The 18,722-nt window shown below is 42.8% G+C and overlaps 1 protein-coding gene across 1 annotated transcript in view; it reads right to left on the minus strand.

Moving 5' to 3' along the window:
* Nucleotides 1-306: 306 nt before the first annotated feature.
* The window catches only part of exoc4 (exocyst complex component 4), a 137,285-nt gene continuing 118,869 nt past the window's right edge, over nucleotides 307-18,722 (minus strand). The window contains exons 17-20 of the mRNA XM_030045766.1: nucleotides 16,799-16,943; nucleotides 13,746-13,924; nucleotides 13,030-13,189; nucleotides 307-2,627 (exon numbers count right to left, since the gene is read on the minus strand). Coding sequence (XP_029901626.1) covers nucleotides 2,390-2,627; nucleotides 13,030-13,189; nucleotides 13,746-13,924; nucleotides 16,799-16,943 — 722 coding nt within the window. The 3' untranslated portion in view covers nucleotides 307-2,389. The remainder of the gene's footprint in view (nucleotides 2,628-13,029; nucleotides 13,190-13,745; nucleotides 13,925-16,798; nucleotides 16,944-18,722) is intronic.

Here is an 18,722-nt window from a genome sequence, read left to right on the forward strand (position 1 = left end):
ACATCACACCTGACAGGTAAAGTACATTCCTCAAGTGTTGGTTTTAGATCGTGCATATGATAACAGTTGATTCGCTCAATCTGAGTTTGTGTAAAACAGGTGTTATCAATGGTGCATCAAAATGTTGACAGACTATGTTGCCATGCCTGGCATAGGGGTTAGTTTGTGCATGATTTCTTGTCAGTGGTACTTTTCCAATGAAAAATATGCTTGTTTTGTGATCACAGCAGACAAAACGGTAAGAAAAAAAAAAAATCACAGGTACAGACATTATGCAAAATACACAACACAACAGATTCAGACAAGTCAGGAATTTGGATTGTTTATTTTTTTTTTTTTTTCAGGTACAGCAGTGTATACATTGGCAAATCATCTCACCATCATTTAGTGTGGGGTGAAGAATTCAAAGCATTTATGAGAATAACAGGCAACAATAACAAGAAGAATGGAGATGTTATGACTTTACAGTGGTTACACTTTGGCATAACTAAAATCAAATTTTCTCTCATTACCACACTAATTTGTATGCAAAACAATTTCTTTATAACAAAACAAACAAACAAAAAAGATTAATGCAAAAAAGAGCATGTGCTGAATTTGCCTGCATGTAAAAGATGGACCTTAATCACATTTTACATGTTTTAGTCATGAGTGAGAGGCATGGGCAGCAGGAGTGTTACTTGATTACATTTATACTGTATACCCAGTATGCCCACACAATTGAAATTACATTAGCCCTATAGAGTTCCATGGGTTGTGCGTGTGCATACAGTTATAATTGTGTGATAATGTGTGTATGTGTTGTGTGCGTGAGTATCTATGTGTGTGACACGTTACAGTCTGTAACTCTACATTTAAGTTCCCCATGTATAACAATATAAAAGTAGCTCTGAACTGAACAGCTGAATGAGCAGATTTTAGACTTTATACTAAGTGTACATTTCAAGGCGGCAGGCGAACCCCGCAGACGCTCCGTGGTTGTTTTCCCATCGATCCCAGCCTATGTGTCATTATGATGGATTGCTCTGTGGGTTTCCGGGGGACCAGCGCTGGGCCCGCTGTATTGACAAGGCTCTCTTTCCCCTCTCGTTCTCTCGTTAAGTACTTCTCTCCTGAGTTAATGAACTAAAAACACAGAGGGGTCCAGGGATGGGAATGATTTGTGACTGTCTTTTGAGCGTGAGTGTTCAGTTCAGTTTAGAAGATGTCAAATTTAAGTTTTCAGCATGTGTATTAGAGATGACAGAGGCAGATTCACAGTTGCACCAATGTCAGTTCATATGGGCTGAATAACTGATGAACTGTGCCCCGAAACACTCGCCGCAACATAACACTTGCAGGTCATTCTACTGTGGTGTGGTGTTCCTTGAATTAAATTTTAAGTATACATGGTTCTGGTTATAGAGGATGAATGAAAAAGTGATATAATAGCATCGCTGTAGATGGGAAAAGCTCAGCAAAAAAACAACTTCTATTTTTAAGTCACTCTTTCATCCAATATACCTCGTGACTTCCCACGTTAGCCACACAAGTTTACTTCACCAACTCTAAGAAAAAAGACAGATAAACAGACTTTTTAGCAGCTGTAGATATGAGACAATTGTAAGCCTGGGGAACCTTTGGGGACTAACCCAAATTGGCGGCAGGCAGAAGATGTGGCCTCATTCAGAGTCTAATCTGGCATCTGTTATTGCAGACAGAGTCAGTGGGCCCATGGGGCAGCCAGGAGAGGAGAGATAGAGGGTGTAATTGAGAGCTGCAGTTTAGATCTAATAGGGAAATGAGATGAGATGGGGCCTAAGTTGGGGTGGGTGTCCAAGACAATTGCCTTTTATCTGGAGTTGAAGCTAGGGTGAGTGGGGAATTGTTTGATTCACTGTGCACGCGTATGTATGTTGCATTTGTGTGTCTTTTAAAAATGAAAGAAGTGCCAATATAGTTTCCCTTATGACAATAAGTTGCCTATGGAGCCATGTCATTGTTGACATACCAGAGGGACATACAGTTTCAGACCTGATTCAATAAGGGTTTGAAATCTTTTTGCCTGTCTAACTTGATGAGAGATTGACACTACTTGTTGTTATAAGTGGTTGGGGGACTTTGCGACTTCACTTCCCAATTAAATGTCAGTGGTACTGTAAGCAGGCTGATAAAATCAAAGTTGTGGGAAGTTATATCTGTGACTGCGCTCGACTACAAAAGGTTCCATCACATCAGAGAAGATAAAAAAAAAAAAAGAAGATAGACTTTTGATCCTACAGATTTCACACATTATAATGAGCCAGGTCTGGAATACGCAGCGATTCCTTTTCATTAGTAACCAGTCATGGAATTTCAGCCAAACCACCATCAACCCCGTGACCCCTCTGAACTCCATTCTGCTGCATCATCACACAGTGGTGATCTTCTTGTCCTTGGTGGCCTGTTTGATGGCGGCCTGCTCACAGATGATCTCCTTCAGCCTCTGCAGGCGGGTGTTTTGGGTGCCCAGGTCACCCACGCCGGTCTGACTGCGCTGGAGTAAGGAGAGGGCGTTGATGTACTCCAGCTCTGTGTAGCGGACGCCCTGGTCCACCACCAGGTTCAGCAGCTCGTCTGCTGTGTTGTACAACATCTCATAGTACTGCCTGGATGGAGGAAGTAAGAGAGAGAGAGAAAGAGAAAGAGAAAGAGGTTGGATTATATGTGGAGGGCAGGAAGAGATGAGGAAAGAAATAGGGACAGCCAGCAGACAGTTGAGAAAAGGACAAATAATGAGGAGGAGCAGGGGAGAGAAAGAAAGAGGAATAGAGAGTCAGAGAGTTAACACTACTTGGTCTTGCATTATTCTGGTGAAACATGTGATGGAGCAAACACAACAAAGGGGAAACACAAAAGTCAAGCTAACTACTGCTGCTGTCAAGCCCAATTTTCTGGCAAAGAGCTTGGAGGGTCTCACCCTGCCACCACTGAGAGCTAAAGGGAGAGAGAGAGAGAGAAAACATCTACAGTCTACAAATTACTGAGACAGTTTTAATGAAATAATGCTGGCAGAGCCAAAGGAGAACAGGCGTGGCTGTGTGCAGAATTAATAGGTCCTTAAGCAGGACCTAAAACCTCAATGGGACATTTGAAAAAGAGAGGAGAGACCATGAAGTGCATACTGATGGAGTAGAAGAGCAAAGGGAGAGCACACATGCTTCCCGCTGCTGACTGTCACAAAGGCATAAAGGTCAGATGCAGCAAACACAAAAGGGGTAGAGGGATAGAGGGTGTGTGTATGTGTACTTTCATATACACTGTCTATGCTTCTGTTAAACTGAATATGCTGACCTAACCCCATGTGTATGTGTGCCCAGGATGTAAATACAAATCATTAGCATCAACTCAAAGCAGCACACAGTGGTTTGCCATACATATGGATTCTGGAGGCAAGGTAACCTGTCATACACACCGTTCACAAATGCCTGTGCACAAAGTGCTGCTTGGTATGGAGCTGCAAGTACAATAAATACACTGGGGAGCGCCGGAATGCAGGAAAGACTATTTTTCTCTGCTCGGGGGCTAAACAGGTCAAATACCTCAGAGAGTCTGTGTGTTAGGGCTTTTGTAGGCCACACAACTCTGCTGTCAAACAGGCACGTGCACGTCACCACACAGGTGCACACTCTAAGAGAGATTCAGTCACTATCTGCCCCTGGGTACAAGGAAATCCCATTCACTGAAGATATACACTGAATTACACTGCTATCGTGGCAGAGAGAGGGAGAGTTAGAGGACACACACACACACACGCACACACACACACACACACACACACACACACACACACACACACAAATTCTAGGAGTGGGAATCTTTTAACCGAGATTGAACTTGATTCATCCTTTAGTAGTTGCCGACTGGATGTAAGTCAATGATTCAATTCAGCATCTTGAACAGAAATGTTATGTCTATTAAATATACCTGGAACAATGTAAGAATAGTGTTTTTCTTCTGAAATATAACAAAAAGTACTATGAACACTATTTATTATAAAACAAATATTTTCAATATTCGGTTGTTGTTTCATAGTTTGTTTCATATTAATTGCGAAGTCAGAGTGATTCATATACGCTAGTTAGGCTTGATGCACTTGAATTTAGAACTGATCAAACATTACATCCCATAATATATTCACAAATAAGCATGCATGTACAGTACAGACACACTATGAAATATATGTTTAAAATGTGTATGCATGCAGCGCACAAGTAAAGATTACCTGGAAGACAAAAACTATTCTTTAAAAACTTGCTATGTAACATAATTTTTCTCACTTTCCTTTTGGCGCAGTGTTTCTTTTCAAATGAGTGAATCTGCTTCTTACGGGCTCCCATTTGACAAGACTAGCAATACATTGTAATGAGCCAGTGTCTGCAGGTGACACAGCATATTCTCAGTTTGGCTGAAAATCTGCTCTTTCATTTCTCCTTCTAGACCAAAGAAACTTCTTTTACTGTCATAAATTGGCCACCTTGGCCAAGGGCAGGTGCCAGTCACACGACAATAGCAGCTGCTGGTGCTTTGTGAGTGCAGCAGTTCAGTGAAGGGAGATAATCGTAGTCCCTGACATTGTTGGGCTAAAAAAAAGGCCTTGGAAGTGTTGTGGTTGAGGGAAAAAAATCTGAAGTCTACCTGTTTTTAAACCCGTCTTTATATGACAATGGAGAAAAAAGTGACTCATAATTCGTCCCTCCAAAGCATGTGGAGGAAGAGGGGGTATGCCTCAAAAGGCTTTCAGTTTTGCCAGAGGAAGTCAAAAGCACACAGATACAAATCTTTAGTGATTCCTGATATGCCGCAGTATGAAGACACATTCATAAGAAAAGCTATTCTTATCTTATTTGTTTAGCTCCACCACCCATCCAAAACTCATTCCCTCCTCCAGATGATTATTTTAGCTGCTAATGAGGCATTAATAAGCGCTCAGGGAGCTTCTGTTCCAAGGTGTTTTAGGTGCTGTCATTTTGTATAAAACTGTAGAAACAGAGGTGGGATGAATAAAGGAGAGACAGAATGAATGAAAAGGATCTAAAGAGATACCAAGTAAGGGAGTAAAAGAGTGATGAAGACAGACAGACAAGTGAGGCAGTGAAGTGCACAAGATCTGTTTTCATATTTTTTTGTTCCCTGACAAGTAATGCCCTTGGTCATGGCTGCATTTGCATTCTCGCTCATTCTCCGTCCCGCTCTCAATTTCTCTCCAAGGTCTTGTTCATTTTTTCATTCCTGAGCTCATTTCACGAACGAGTCTGTCAATATTGATGAGGGGTCACACTAGCTCCCTCCTGCGTTGTGGGCATGACGGCGGCAAGAAAAAATAAAATTGTTTTAAATGATGGGTCCCACTTGTGCTTTTATCTCATAATGAAATGTGCAGTGTGATTGTGTTTGTAACTGCGTGTGTATCCGTGTGTTTGTATTTTGCTGATGGGTGTCTGTAAATGTCGGTGCCTCTGGCTGTGTGTCTGCCTTTCTATCTGCTTGTTTGCAGGAGTGTGCATTTCTATAGAGTGTGTGTTTGAACGTTAGTACATTCACCTCACAAACACAGCTTAACACCAACTCTAAAGCATTCCCATTTCATTCCCCGGACCCTGCGATTAACTGCACGCTTGAGGCAAACTCACCTCGTTATAAGATCTAATGGGGAAAACACACAACCAAAACACATTCTCTCGTTTCTTTTGTTGAGGGAGAGCTTTGAACAGAAGGCTTCCCTCTTTCAAATATCCATCCATGACTCTCAAAGGGTATCAGGATAGAGGAAAAAAAACATGTTTATTTGAAAGAGTGCAATAAACAAGAGAAGGAAGTGCATCTGACGTGCTAAGACTGCTCCATTTGTACTTCCTAAAGCGGCTTTGTTAAGTTTAACAGTTATTTTCAAGTAAGGAAGATGCCTGTGAAGTAGATATTTTATGTCAGTTTTTTTATGCATCACTCTGAATTTATTTTCTATGACACATTCCAAAGATTAAAAAAAAAAGTGACTGTCACCAGTACAAAGTGCCTCAGTAAATTTACTTGTGTTTTTATGTAGTCTGAATGAGGGGTTTTTGGGATCAACGCCCTGCAGCTGTTTGGGTAACTCAGCTGGTAAACTGATGCAGTGCTGCACCAGGTGGGAAAAAAACAGCAAACATGCCTGCTGATGACTGTGGCCACTTGGACATTCTTCGATATTATCAATCTGTCTGATAAAACAGAGTGAACTGTTACAATTTTGCAACCCACCTGTTGATGTGACCTGGAGAGAAAAACGACTTCATAGATGCTATAAAACACAGCACTAATATAACAGCAACTACGATAAATTCAGAAAAAAGGCTCCACGGGCTACCTTTAAAATGGATCTACTGTAGCCCATTAATAATTAATAGCTGGGTACTGAATCTACTGAGCAGTTTGTTGGACCTTCTGTAGGATCCCACACTGCTATACAAAAAGAGTATTCACTGTAAGATAAGGTGGTGTGTCACTTGCTTGTTAGTGTGTGCCTGTGTGTGTGTGTGTGTGTGTGTGCATGTCAGGTGATGACAACTGCCTAACTAGCCTGTGATCGGTACCAATGGAGAAGCAAGAGAAGCTTGGCTAAAAAAAAAAAAGAGAAGGTGTGAGTGTATGCATGTGCGTGTGTGTGTGTGTGTGTGTGTGTGTGTGTGTGTGTGTGTCTGCATGATGTATGTAAGTGTGTGCTGAAAACACCCAAACACTTCATTACCCAGGCGGTTGGAAAGCCATTTACCAAACTGCAGAAGGGCTGTTAATAAGATTAAAATCTCTAGGCATCCCGCCATCAAGAGAGAACCCCACCCATCGCAAACACCCACCCCAACCCCAACCCTATCACCAGCATCACCTACACACACACACACAGACACACACAAACACCCACAAACACATAAACAAACACCCACACACACAGGCTCCCACTTATCCATTACAGATATAGCTAGATAATGAACAGCTTTTTCTTTCTCCCTGGTACCAAAACACAATGTTATTTGCATGCCCTGCACTCCTCACCCCCCATCCCCCGCAACTCCCTCATACACACACTCAGTCTCTGTCACACACACACACTCCACTAATTTCCACCTGCTTCCATTCAAACTCCCAACCACAAGAGTACTGCTTCAATAATCAGCTTGTGTGTGTATGTGTGTGTGTGTGTGTGTGTGTGTGTGTGTGTGTCTATGCGCACTCGTGTGTCAGCCACCGCGGTGTGCTTTCTATTAAATTTTAATTAGCCCACCCCGCTTGCCTCGTATACAAAGAATATTAAGCAAATTTATGATGCGTGGATGCAGCAGAGGACGAACCGATATGTATGTCAATGGCACGACAGCGAGGGAGAGATGGAGGGATAGAAGAAGAATGGGAGGAGGAAGACAGAAAGAAAGGGAGAGAGAGAGAAAGTGAGAGAAAGACAAGAATCAGCACAATTCATTTCCCCTCATTTCCAGCGTGTACAATATTAAGGCCATTACAGGCTGCCTCGGTCAGCGCATTTGGAACAACATATTAGTTAGTGGCAGAGAGATGAGGAGGAGGAGGAGGGGTAGAAGACTCTCTGGATGATCCTCTCCATTAGCCAGAACCGAGGCTTGTTGCTGCGGTAACAAATGCCAGGGGTGCCGACACCGACGACAGGGCTGCTGACTTCCATCTCAGTCTGTCCACTCCTCTCTCGCTCTGTCTTCTCTCTGTCTTCTCTCGAGCTCCTCTCCTCTCTTATCCTCCTCTTTCACTTTCCAATGCCTCTCTCTGCCTCTCTCTCCCTTCAGAGCAGCACATTTGTCTCTTTGGTAATGAGGAAAGGTCTGCAGAGACACAGACTGAGGCTTCATCAGCAAAGACCAGTCTCATCATGCTGCGCCATGTGTATACACAACACACACAACACACACACACACACACACACACACAATCCCACACATCTACCCTGCATGCAAGCACACACGCTTGCTTTCACAGGCTTCATCAGTAAAGATCGCTGTCATCACGCTGCAAAACGCACATACGCTAACACTCACACATACAAGTGCATGGACACACTCACAGAGGCTTCATCAGCAAAGGCTAGTCCCATCATGCTGCACTTTGCACGCACACACACACTCACACACAAACACACACACAGACAAACAAACACAGGAGCATAGAAAGGGAGGGGCTGGAAGGAGAAGGCAAGAAAGGGAACAACAATTCAGCAAAGACGATGCAGGTGGTTGGACGGTAGATAGAAAAAAAAAAGACAGGGAGAGAAAAGCGACGAGAGAGAGGGGGACTGAGAGAGAGGTGGAAGAGGGAGATAAAAAGAGAGACACAAGGTGACAGGGAGAGAGGAAGAGGCAGAGCAAAGTGACAGTGCACCGAAGCCGAGCCTAAATACAAACAGTTTTATCTGTTGACACCCACTACCTTCTGACACGGCCGTCAACTGTACTTATTACCACACTCTCTGTAGACACACCAACCTGTCACCCAAACACATACACACACACTGGGGTTCTGACACACATACATGAATGCACACACACACACATAAGAAAAAAAAAAAAAAAAAAAAAAAGCATTTTATACGCTGACATATACACATGGACAGGCACAGGAATTTAGAAGTGATACACTCCAAAACAGCAAAGTGCAGATAGTACACACATGCAGACACACGCGCACGCACGCAGGCACACACACATCCTAGTAATTTCCAGTAGCAGACAGGTGGGTGCAGTGGGTTGAACCCTGGGGCATTTCTACACTCAGCCTGTCAGACTAGTGTTTAGCCTAGCTGTGGGCTAAGGGGCTTGGCGAGTTATCGTCACCAGACTGGCCGCCGCTAGCTGGGGATGTTATGACAGCACCGCAACCTGCCTACACGGGTCACTGGGCAGCTTAGGGCTCCACTGCATGTGTGTGTTTCTGATAGTGTTGGTGTGTGTCTCGCATTCCTCTGAGTTTGTCATTTCTTTGCGTGAGTCTGGAAAAAACAGATCTTAAAAAGTTGCTGCACCAGACAGAGTGGTAGACATCACATGTACTTAGACATGAGCTCACAGCAACACACATGCATACACATTTCCACACATCTTGTAGTACAAAATACATAGCTGTAGTGTGTAGTCAACCCACTTTCAGTAGTGTAGCTTCTCTACTGGTGCGCTGCAGGAAAAGTGCTTGTTCCAACAGAATGGTAATTCTGGGCTTAGTCGACCTGTGCGCGTTGAATTGCTAAGCACCCACACTATCATACAGACAAGCTATCTAGCTGCTTAATAAATCTACACATGGGCAGCCAGTGGGGATACCTGCAATCTTTGGTGTCAGTTAAGGAATTACATGTACATCTGACAAACTTGGGGGGTTTTATGACATTAAGTCAAGCAACCTTAGCCAAACTGTTCAAAAACTGCATCCTGCTACATCAAACATATTGAGCAATTGTATGGCTTTGAAAAAGAGGGCGTTCATATATGCACACACCATCAAGACAATGTGTGTGACTACAGGTCTCTGATGGGTCTTTGGTGGACTGGACTGGTTAGTTGGAAAATGCTGTCTGAGGAAAAAAAAAAGCTCCAGCCCAAAGAGTTATAGCTGCAGCATTAAGAGAACTGCAACATTTTTTAAAGGCTTTCACTTGCCAGCCAAGCTGCAAAGTAAACAAAATATGCTTCATCTTCAAATCTCATTGACAGAAAATTACCTTTGGATCTCTGTTTACAGTTACGAAAGTTGTTGCTAAGCAAAATAAGACAAAGATCTCCCTCTATAGGCTATAGTGGACTGTTGCCAGGCAACACTGGTTTATTGAACGTTTTATTTAAGATTGGTGGGGAACTACTGTATTAGGGCTTATGGTATTTTCAAGATAGAATACATCTTCACACGTTCATCACACTTCTGCCTCTCTCAGGAATCACAATACAACAGAGAGGAATGGACAGAGGAGAGTGAGAGGAAGAGATCAATAGAGTGACAATGCTGATGGAGATAGGGGAGTCAACATACACACACACCAACAGAGACATACACAGTCCACACAAACACGAACACACACACAGATGTGACGTTGATCAGACACTGCAGTGACACACCCAGGACTCCAGGATGGGACTGCGCTCTTGTGCTGTCTCTGAGCAGATGGTGTGTGTGCGCCCCTTGTACGTGTGCTTGCATGTGTGTGTTTGTGCATGTGTGTGTGCTGACCTTGACCTAAGAGCTGATCTAGTGCCAAAACTTCAGACTGAGAGGCAAGGGAACCCAATAGGATCTTGCTATACATGTGCACACAGACACACACAAAACACACATGCACACACACAAGCATGCACACACACAGCATAGTAAGTGTTTCTACACCCTGTACCTAATTAACATTGGACTTGTTGTCAAAGGATTTTTCCACAAATATAGAGTATACACATTTGGCCACTAGGTGACACTGTTTGCCCATGCAGCTTGTCTGTGCATGTGTGTGCGTGTGTGTATGTGTGTGTATGTGTGTATGTGTGTGTGTGTCCGTCCTCAGGAGTTCTGCAGTGCTGGTTACTGGTCTTCTCCTTAGTTCTAACTCAGATCAATGGTTATTACTGTGCCCTTGCCTCCGTCTCTCTCAATCCCCTTCTTTCATACACATGCACAAAGACAACCTAAACACATACACACATACACGCACACACACACACACATTCATAAACACAGATAACAACACAGAAATATATTCGCATACAGCCAACCATAAGCAGCCTTTCTCAAAAACAAGCTTCCTGCTGCTTTTTCTCTTCTCTTCCTCCTCTCTTTCTCTTGTTTCTCCAGAGGTGGTCACAGAATACAGATGAATATTCCTTTTTCAACCGCTCTTCCTCAGCCTGTTTCTCGCACTGCTGCTCTTCTCCCTAACATTGCTTATAGGTCGCTGGTAACTGTGTCGCCATCGGAACGTCTGTTCCAAATGCTAGGATATATATCCAATTCAGAATACAATTATCACCTTATCACCTTAAGTCTATCATTCTGTAAAATACAGAGATCTTGTTTGCAAGATTAAGTTTGTCAAACAAGGACTTTAGGAGCTTAATATCCTTTAAAAAGTATATTAACAGCTGTTCATTTTGCAGGCATCACTTCTTTAAAGGAGTGTTTTTTTAAGGAATCTCATCAATCTCTTCCTCCTACTCTCTCCCTTTCTCAGCATCTGCTCAATCTTTGATTTGCACACTGCATGCATTTCTATTAGCCTCTGCATTTCACAACTAAAACTATTAATGCAGTATGTTCATGTAACTTCAGCGACATCAAATATTACATATGCAAACTTCAGACAAGTGTGTGTGTGCCTGGAATATATTTTCTTCAATGTCCCTAGAGGTTGAAATAATCAAAGTTGTACTTCTTTTTATTGGAGCACAAACACATCATGTAATCTCACTGTCATAATAATATTACTCTTTCTTTTACAGACAAAATGATCTGCTCCACTCGTGGGTGTGCGCATGTGAAAATGCATTTCCTATCCATGAATATGATGATTTAAAAATGCTGATTGGCTCAGTGGAGTGTCCGTGTGCGCCTGAGATTAGCGGATATGTATATGCGTGTGTGTATGTGTGTGAGTCTGGGAGCCGCAGGCTGGTCAACCCAAAAAACCATGAATGTCTAAACAATGTGCACTGCAATTCCCAATCAACACCTACACACCGCCCACACCGTGTAATCAGAGAGTGGGGGAGAAGGAGAGAGGGGACAGAAAAGCCATCACTGGCTTTTCTCCATAATGAAAGTTGACAGGGGGGAGAAACAACATTGTAATCAATGGTCCTCCACCTCCAAACACTGTCAACACATGTACACACATACACACACAAACACATAAACACACATATGTTCATAAAGGTACCAAGGAAGAAGAAGTCATTTATCAGAGTTGGAAGGGACAAGATATGAAAGTAAAGACACACACACAAAAACACACATTCTACAACAAAATGTACCGCTGTGTATTAGCCTTGCTCTTTCTCTCTTCTGTGTGACTCCATCTCATATTTAAAAAGAGAATCTGAGAGCGAGGAAGAGAAAGTGATTTCATGCTGATCCCCTAACAAAAACTGTTATGTCCTTTTGCAAATCCAACCTCCAGCTGACAAACTGGAATCTCACACGAACCCTTTCTGTCTCCTTTCATACTTTCCTCATTTCAGCCTTGCCCGCAGCCCTCCTTTCTTTGTCTGTCTTTGCCTTTACCATTTCCTCTCACATTCTCTCTCCTGTCAGGGAAACACACATGTGAAAGAGAAGAATCATATGAACACTGTAAATCTCACTCTCTCTTTCTCTTTCTTTCTCTCTCTCTCTCTCTCTCTCTCTCTCTCTCTCTCTCTCTCTCTCTCTCTCTTTGATGTGCTGTTCAGGAGGATATCAGAGCGCTGATTTCCCCCATGCCTGTCAGGGCCAGACACCACTGGGCAACAGCAGGTAGTTCCAGGAAAAATAATGTTATAATAGGAAATAAAAGCCCACAACAGCGTCCATTCAGACTCACAGTGTGTTTGACGATCTGCTTGACCATCTGTCTACCTCTTTGACATAGTTGCTGTAAGAACTTCAGGACATGCTGTGTGCCTGTGTTACAGTGTACCGAGGTTAGACTGATGCGTCAAGCTGTGTAGGCTGAAAAACTGGTTACTGTGTTTCCGGTTCAGTGAATTTGGTATGTGGTTGATTTGATTATGTATTTGTTGCACATGTAATCAATATTACACTGTCTGAAAAATTTGCTACCTGAAATGATTCTAATTCATCTTGACTGGATTCAATACAAGTGTGCATGAAATATGTGTTAATATATTATTTTTATGCTTTTCTGGTGGAAAGGACATAAAAATGTCCATCAAGATGTTGAAAATTAACATATCTGTGAACGGCAGCTTCAATCCAAACAAATAATCACATTAGGTCTTCACAAAATCATCAGTTAAACCTGAGTGTGTGCCTCAGTCTGACCTGGCAAAGTCAAGGTCAGCCTCCCTGGACATGGTGATGTTGGTGAGGTTCTGCTGGAGGACAAAGATGTTCCTGCACATCTTCTTGATACCAGACTCACTGATCCTCTTAAAGTACTGGGCCCCGTTGATCAGAATGCAGGAGATCAGATGACCCAGACCTACAGGGAGAAGTCAGTGGGATAGAAGGGGAAGACAGGAAGTAAGGAAGGAAGAGAGGTGAAGAGAGGACAAAGGAGAAATGGATAAAAAAAAGAGGGAGAGAGACAGGCAAGGTGAAAAAGAGACTATGTAATTGTGAGCTCAGACACTAAACACTTGAGCACTTAAGCACTGAGGTCTGCTGTTGAAAAATAAAGTAAATATGGACATATTTCACCTTAGTCATGTCTTCCATCTACCACTAAATCCCTTCAAAATCCATTCAGCGACACGCATCTCCCTAATCCATTTTCCTCACCCTAGCAGTATGCCCGCCCCAGTTGTCCCTACTCTCCTCTCCTCCCCAGCCCACTGTAAACATCCCATCCACCGCTACCTCAACTTTGGCCATTTCTCTAGCACCACAGTCTCCAAAGGTCAAGTCGTGATACATAAATCCACATTGAGCTCATATCATATTTACTTTTCCTTGAGAAAGGTGGATAAACTGTAAAGTAGGCTATACGGTATTTAACTGGAGGTTTAACCTCTGCTACATCCCTGGCCCCCACCGACCTTCGAAGATGTACTGGAACTTGTGCTGCTGCAGGCCGGCCCCCATGGCCTCCTCTATGGCTGAGATGTCTTTATTCAGTTTGACCACCAGCGGGTCGTAGTCCATGCTCTCCACGTTAGCCACGATGGCGTAGTTGCCCTGCTTAGCCAGGGGGATCAGATAGTGGAAACAATGCACCCTTGATGGAGAGATGGATGTCACAGAGAGGGAGAGGGAAGGGAGAGGAAAGAAAGGGAGGGGGATTAGATGTTACAATAGCGTATCATATAATTTTTTTTTCGCTTTCTTCTCCATCCATTCCAGGCTGTGTAATAAAAGTTAATAGCCTATGGAGAAAACAGTACACCAAAGATGGACAAAGAAAGGGAAAAGGTGTTGACAAAAAAGAGAGAATCCCTGAAAACACTGAAGATGGCTAATAAAAGGTAAAGGCAGACAAGGATCTTGTGCTTTGATATATCAATGCAGCTTTATTTCGGGGGATGCTTTTCAGCCCTAAAATGGGATTAGCTGAGGACATGCATTGTACAGTGAAAAAATATAGTGTATGACTCAGGTAAAACAGGCTGAAAGATCTAGCGAATTTCAGTTCATAAAAAGGCCTTCCACTTGAGGTCATGCAATAAAACGGCAGCCCGAGGTTCTCTGTGAGTCTACTTTGTTCTGCAGACAGTTCTTTCATGTCCAGAAAGAAAACAGTGGTGAATCATATCCTCCAATAGTGTTTGATACACCTGTAGAATCAATGCCAAGGTGCACTGAAGCTATTCTTACCACTCGTGGTGTCCCAATACCTTAAAACTCTGGATTATAGTGTTTCCTTTAGTTTGTAGTAGCCGATATTTTTTCTTATTTATCCAGTCAAACCTGGCTTGATACTTGCAGTGGGAGCTCAAACCAGCCTTCCTCTGTCAGCCAGGGAGCACATCCACCCACAGTTAAAGAACCATGGGTACCTTATTCATTTTCCCAAAACAATATAGGAACCAGCTGCCTTACCTCACAAGCACAACCACACTTCCCAAACCTGTATGTGACCTGAGGCCAAGAACCAACAGGCGCTTATTGATAAAAAAAAATAAATAAATAAATAAAAAGACACAAAATTAGACCCTGATCCCTATTGTGTAATATAAACATTTTAAGCTCTCAATCCAAAGAACCATACGAGAAAAAGAATAAACAGTTTGCACAACAATGTGCTTATCTTTTCATGTCATGACATGATACGTTTGTGATTGGTTATGGCTTAGTTTCCTCTATGCCTGTCAGGTAAAAGAGGTTAATTCAGGATTCGAACCTTTATTTATTCTCTAGAAACACTGAGGTCACTCTCATTTGCAATGTTGTAAAGATACAGTTAAAACCAACATAAATAAAGTGAATAAAAATGTCATACATGTATAGAGATTTAAGCGCTTGAGAGGCTGTGGGCCTAATTAGGAGGATCTGGCGAATCTTAGCCTAACCTGTAAAAATGTCTCATTTCCTCTATCCATCTTAAGACCTACAGTATAGTCTGAGGTCCTCAGTGTTTACGTTTAGATCAACACACATCTCTTTATTGCCTTGACATAAGAAGTCAATACTCTCATTATGCCACAATCACAGTGCCTTGAGCAGAAGGCTATAAAATTAAATGACTGAATGCCTCCTCCCTCCAAGGCAAAGCCAACATCTACTCCCCCTTTTCATTGCCTCCATTTCTGCCCCCTCTCTTCGTTGGGCTACATCTACCTCAGCCTCCAAGTTCTCCCACTTAGCTGTCTCTCTCTCTCTTTCCTCTCCATTCTTGAACCCCCACTCCTTTAACCTCCACCACCTCCTCCCTCCTCACTTGCTCTCCTTCTCATGGCTTCATTTAGCTGGTACCACTATCAGGGGAAATTCACTAGATGGGGAGAGTCAATGGAGTGTAGCATATAGCTAGACATCAGCCTCAGGGTGGGCTCTCTGCTCCAATCATAAACAATATTGCATAAGCTACACAATATCCTAAGGGGAAATAGTGGTAGATGAAGGGATGAGGAGAGACGGATGATAGAGGCCTATTAGTGTTAGTGGAAGGAAAAACTATTGACTTGCACATCCACATTAGACCACACACACAAAGCATCTGGACCTATGTGAATTTTGGGCAGAATTGCCATGCCAAAGTTTATTTCTACCTATATGTGCTGTATGCTGAAATGGCACAACCATGGTAACTGGCTGGCAAATAATTTGAATTCAAATGGTAACAGTCGGCATTTCACTCAGTGGGGGAGTGACGAAGATCGGTAACGTCAACATACTGACCAGTGATTGCTTACAAAGGAGGAGAGAGTAGGTGTTTCAGTTGGAACAAAATTATCCTCCTAATTACTGACTTCTTTGTTTATTTTCTTTGCTAATTAGCTTCTAAGATTCTTTCACTTCCAAAAGAAGTTTGGTTAGTTTGAGAGAAGCAGATCACCCTGAAATAACCTGCAATGCAACATGTCTACAAGGTGTACACGCACTGACATAAAGGCTGTGTTGTTGAATGTCTTAGCTAAATCTGACAGCACAACAGCTAATAAACAACGGATGATTACGCTGAGTGCCACAAAGTGAATAAACTGTTGACCACATATCTGAAAAGTCAAGATGACATCTCAATGAATACAGGGCTCACCAATTTAAAAGTAATAAAAAAGAAAGCACATATCATGCTCACAAAGTAAACCAAGTAAAAAAAATATGAAGTCACCCCAAGATTAAAAAAATAAGAATAAAAAACTATTCCAAAATAATTAACGCAAGAATACGTTTTAAGAAACAACTTAAATCATTATATTGACTCTCCTAGCCTGTGTGCCTGAAGCAAACTATTCTAGTTGGCAAAAGCCCCGTCACCTTTAGCTGAGACAAGCCACAGACTTGCCCGAGGATCTGAGGCTGCACACCGAATCACAGGAGGATAAAGGGCTGTAAAATGTTCAAACATGTAAAAGACTGAAGTATATGTTTTAATTTCTCCTGTTCCTATGATGTGTGTGTATGTGTGTGTGTGTGTGCTCTGTATGCGTACCTGACCTCCAGGTGCAGGACCAGGAGGCAGCGATCTGCAATGTCCTGGAAGCCCCTGGACAGGTCGCTAAGGGTCTGGAGAATCTGCTCCCTGCTCCGCTCGCTCTCACCTGTCTCTCGGGTGTCGACTGAGCCTGGAGATGCACCTGAACGGACACACAAAGAAGATATGTACAGCATTAACACACACAAATACAGAACAGGGGGCAGAAGAGTGCCGTGATAAGTTGGTAGATCAAGTCTTCAACCAGAGAACTACGGTTCAAGTACCATGATTCCAGTTCACGTCTTCATTATTACTGTGGCCTATACAGTATGTGCACACAGAAACTGCACATATAGGCCATTGGATGACAGACAGACATTACATTACAGACATTGACAAAAAAAGGGAAGAGAGGCCTGCATGTCAGTACATGTATCATATATGCTGACACAATCTGGTAAATCAGAGGTTCCCACTCTTTTTAAATTCATGGCTCAAAAATACCAGTGGCCCACATCCACTCACAGGGAGACAGGCCTGTTCCCAGAGCATGTTGACTTTAACAACCAAACGAGCACCACACAACAAGCACGGACAGCCTGCAATAACTTCAATACCAATGTCAATATACGTGTTTGACATAAAATACAAGCAAGCGCCATGTCAAACACAATCGTAACTGAACAACCTATCAAAATAGCAGAGCTCATACACAAAGTGAATATGAGCTTTTTATGTTTATAATATATTTACATTAAAATCTGTGTATTATTTTGCCAATGATTTGGCAGTCCATTTGCAATATCATCACAGGCCACTAAGGGACCGCAGCCCATAGGCTGAAAGACAACAGCATGCACACACATAAGAAAACAAGCAGTTCAACTTCACACAACAACAGAAACTTCCTGAGTCCTTCAGCATGTTTGTGCACTTTCCTTCTCGTCACTTGTGCTGAGACAGCATGAACAAGTGTCAGATACTGTATTGTAAAACACACAAAAGACCATTGTGTGTATGTGAGAGAGAGAGAGAGAGAGAGAGAGAGAGAGAGCGAGAGAGAGAGAGAGAGCGAGAGAGAGAGAGAGAGAGACCAAAAGAGCATGATGAGTGTATATAAATTCAGCACGGTATAGATCAATGGCCATAAATTAGCAAGGGGAGGAAAGGGAGAGAAATTGGCCCTGTCACTCATATGTAAGTCTATTTGGTCAATGAGGCAGTGTGTGTGTGTGTGTGTGTGTGTGTGTGTGTGTGTGTGTGTTGGTACTAAGAGTGACTGTTGAGCAGGAGAGTGCAGGGGTCCACGATCGATGTGCCGCAGTCAGGGCCAGCTCCCCAGTTACTCTTCCTGCCTTTCCGAAGGTCACAGGCACACATACACACACATACACACACACACAAAGACACAGATACAGAGTGGCAGCAATTTTAAACTGAGGCCGAAATAATCTGGTTATCTGTCTTCTCCTGTCAACCAATACTTCTGAATGTCACTCACAAAAACAGATAAAAACTGGGTTATAGGAATGCTGTATTTACTTTTACACTATATTTAACTTTTGTCCATATCAAAATCTGCACATTCAGTCACATATAGTATTCAGTGTCAGCCTTTATTTGAAAGAGGTGTAATTTCGCAGCCGCCTCTCCCCAGGTTCATAACCAAGATTCTGAGTTTCTCTGCGTGGTGTGGTTTCAGTCCGCCAGTGCCTGTGCGTTTGTGTACACTGGTGTACAGGCCTCTGTCCTTATTAAAGTTGTTTTAAATTGGCCCCTGATAAGCTGCGAGGTCATTGGCTTAAGCAAACAGCGGTGAGGTGTGTGTCACGGTGGTCCAATCAACAAAGCAAACACACACAAGGCTGTGATGTGACATCAATGGCAGTTACGCTTATGGGCAGCGTGTTTGACATGAAGAGATGAAGACTGCAGATTG

Source organism: Myripristis murdjan, chromosome 23 (genome assembly GCF_902150065.1).
Source record: "Myripristis murdjan chromosome 23, fMyrMur1.1, whole genome shotgun sequence".
In the NCBI taxonomy this organism is placed as follows: domain Eukaryota; kingdom Metazoa; phylum Chordata; class Actinopteri; order Holocentriformes; family Holocentridae; genus Myripristis; species Myripristis murdjan.